At 49.4% G+C, this 1947-nt stretch overlaps 1 protein-coding gene across 6 annotated transcripts in view; it reads left to right on the forward strand.

Annotated features, from left to right (window-relative positions):
- Positions 1 to 1756, forward strand: part of CDCP1 (CUB domain containing protein 1) — a 49185-nt gene extending 47429 nt beyond the window's left edge. For 4 of the 6 annotated variants that reach the window (XM_023529037.1, XM_011357343.2, XM_023529040.1 and 1 more), the window contains one exon: positions 476 to 1756. In XM_023529037.1, the coding sequence (XP_023384805.1) occupies positions 476 to 908 (433 nt within the window). In that variant the 3' untranslated portion in view covers positions 909 to 1756. The remainder of the gene's footprint in view (positions 1 to 475) is intronic. The other 2 variants (XM_023529041.1, XM_023529038.1) reach the window with 1 other exon arrangement.
- Positions 1757 to 1947: the final 191 nt, after the last annotated feature.

Here is a 1947-nt window from a genome sequence, read left to right on the forward strand (position 1 = left end):
TCTCGTTTGTTATCATTTAGAATCTAGACAGTGAGAGCTTTTACCCCTGCAAGGGAGGGATGGAGCGTTAGCTACGGGAAAGTACTGAGTCACAGAAGGCTGGCCCGGACATGCCGTGCCTGGTGTCACTATGCTGTGCCACCACCTTTTCTAGTAGGAAAGAGCGGGTGTCAGATGTCTCCACCATTAGACACTGTGCTTCTGTCCAAGCAAATTCAAGCACAGATAGTATTTAAAGTGTCTCCTCTAAACCACCATCTACTCCCTGTTTCCACCTCGGAAACTGGAGACAGAAGCTGGTTCCTTCTAAACATTCTCTGAGGACAGTCGTTTTAGTTTCAAATGCTAAGGAATCACGGGACACGGGGGAGACGCAGTCAGAACCCCGAAGGACCTGAGTTCCAGCCGGGACATACGAGGGTGCACATCTAAGACCGTGGTCTCCCTGACTTCTCTCTTGCTCCCTCTCTCTCAGTAGGAAAAAGAAGATAAACAAGGGCCCAGCCGTAGGTATCTACAATGGCAACATCAACACTCAGATGCCCATGCAGCCAAAAAAGTTGCAGAAGGTACGAAAGGACAGCGAGTCCCACGTATATGCGGTCATCGATGACACTATGGTATATGGGCATCTGCTGCAGGATTCCAACGGCTCCTTCGTCCAGCCAGAGACGGACACCTACCGGCCCTTCCAGGGCCCCACAGGAGACTGCCCGCCCTCCCCACCCCCCACATGCTCCAGGGCCCCGACTGCCAAGCTGACCACAGAGGAGCCATCCCCTGGCTGCAGCCCTGAGTCTGAGAGCGAACCATACACCTTCTCCCACCCCAAGATGGAGAATGGAAGCAATGAAAACACAGACATTCCCTTGCTGGACGCTCCAAAGCCAGCAGAGCCTGGGGAATAACTTGGACCCGTCCCAAAGACTTTGCATAAAAAGCAAGGCACTGAGACAACCTTTAGGGTGCCCATGAGAAACCCTAAAGAAGAGAAATTATGTGGAAGGAACAGCAGAAAGTTTTCCTGGACACCAACTTCTGATTTCATTCCGATGATGAGAGGCTGAAAGTGATGAATTCTGATCTGGACACAAACATTACAGCTCACGTCCTTCTAAACTCAGGTCGGGTCGTAAACCAGCCTTAATGAGAGAGGAGAGGCGTGAGTCACCAGGTACAGGGACGCAGGGGGCCCCTGGATTTGGATTTGGACCGCGGGGTCACCAATCCTAACCCCTAGGAGACCACCCAAGGATCCTACTCTCACGGGGTCCCCTGGACGAGACTGACAATGTGCCTTTTATTATTATTTATTTGGTGGCCCTGTGTGCTTAAGAAGTTGAATGTATAACCATGTAGTTCTTTTTGCCTGACACAGTGACAACTCATGCTAACTGGTCGGATGGCTTGGTTTTGACGTCTCCTGGCCACTAGATAAACATGTGCTCGTCCCCTGGGAGGTGGGAAGAATCTGCAATCTGTCCGGCCAGAAAGGGCGGGTGTGTTTGAGGGCATCGATGCACATCTTCTTTCAGAAGAGACTTCTCGGTTCTCTCTCGCTCTGCATGTCTTTATCCGTCTACAGAAATTCATCTTGAGTCCCATTGTCCTTAAGCCCTAGAAATAAGCGAAATTTCCTTGAATTGCCATGTGTGGCTCTCCCAGCTACGGCAATACTTTGGCGTGTACACAGAAATTTAGGGAGTAATTCCATCCTCTAAAAATGTTTTAAAATACAGCAGAAAGCAGCCCCCTGTATTGATTTCTTATTGTAACAAATTACCACAAACATGGTGGCTTAAAACAATACAAATTTCTTATCTTATGGTTCTGGAGAGGAGTACAGAATGGGTTCACTGAGCTAGCATTATGGTGTCAGCAGAGCTAAGCTCCTTCTGGAGGCTCCAGGGGAGAATCTGTTTCCTCGCCTTTTCTAGTTTCTAGTTT

This window comes from Pteropus vampyrus, unplaced genomic scaffold (genome assembly GCF_000151845.1).
Source record: "Pteropus vampyrus isolate Shadow unplaced genomic scaffold, Pvam_2.0 Scaffold35, whole genome shotgun sequence".
NCBI classification, from domain to species: Eukaryota; Metazoa; Chordata; class Mammalia; order Chiroptera; family Pteropodidae; genus Pteropus; species Pteropus vampyrus.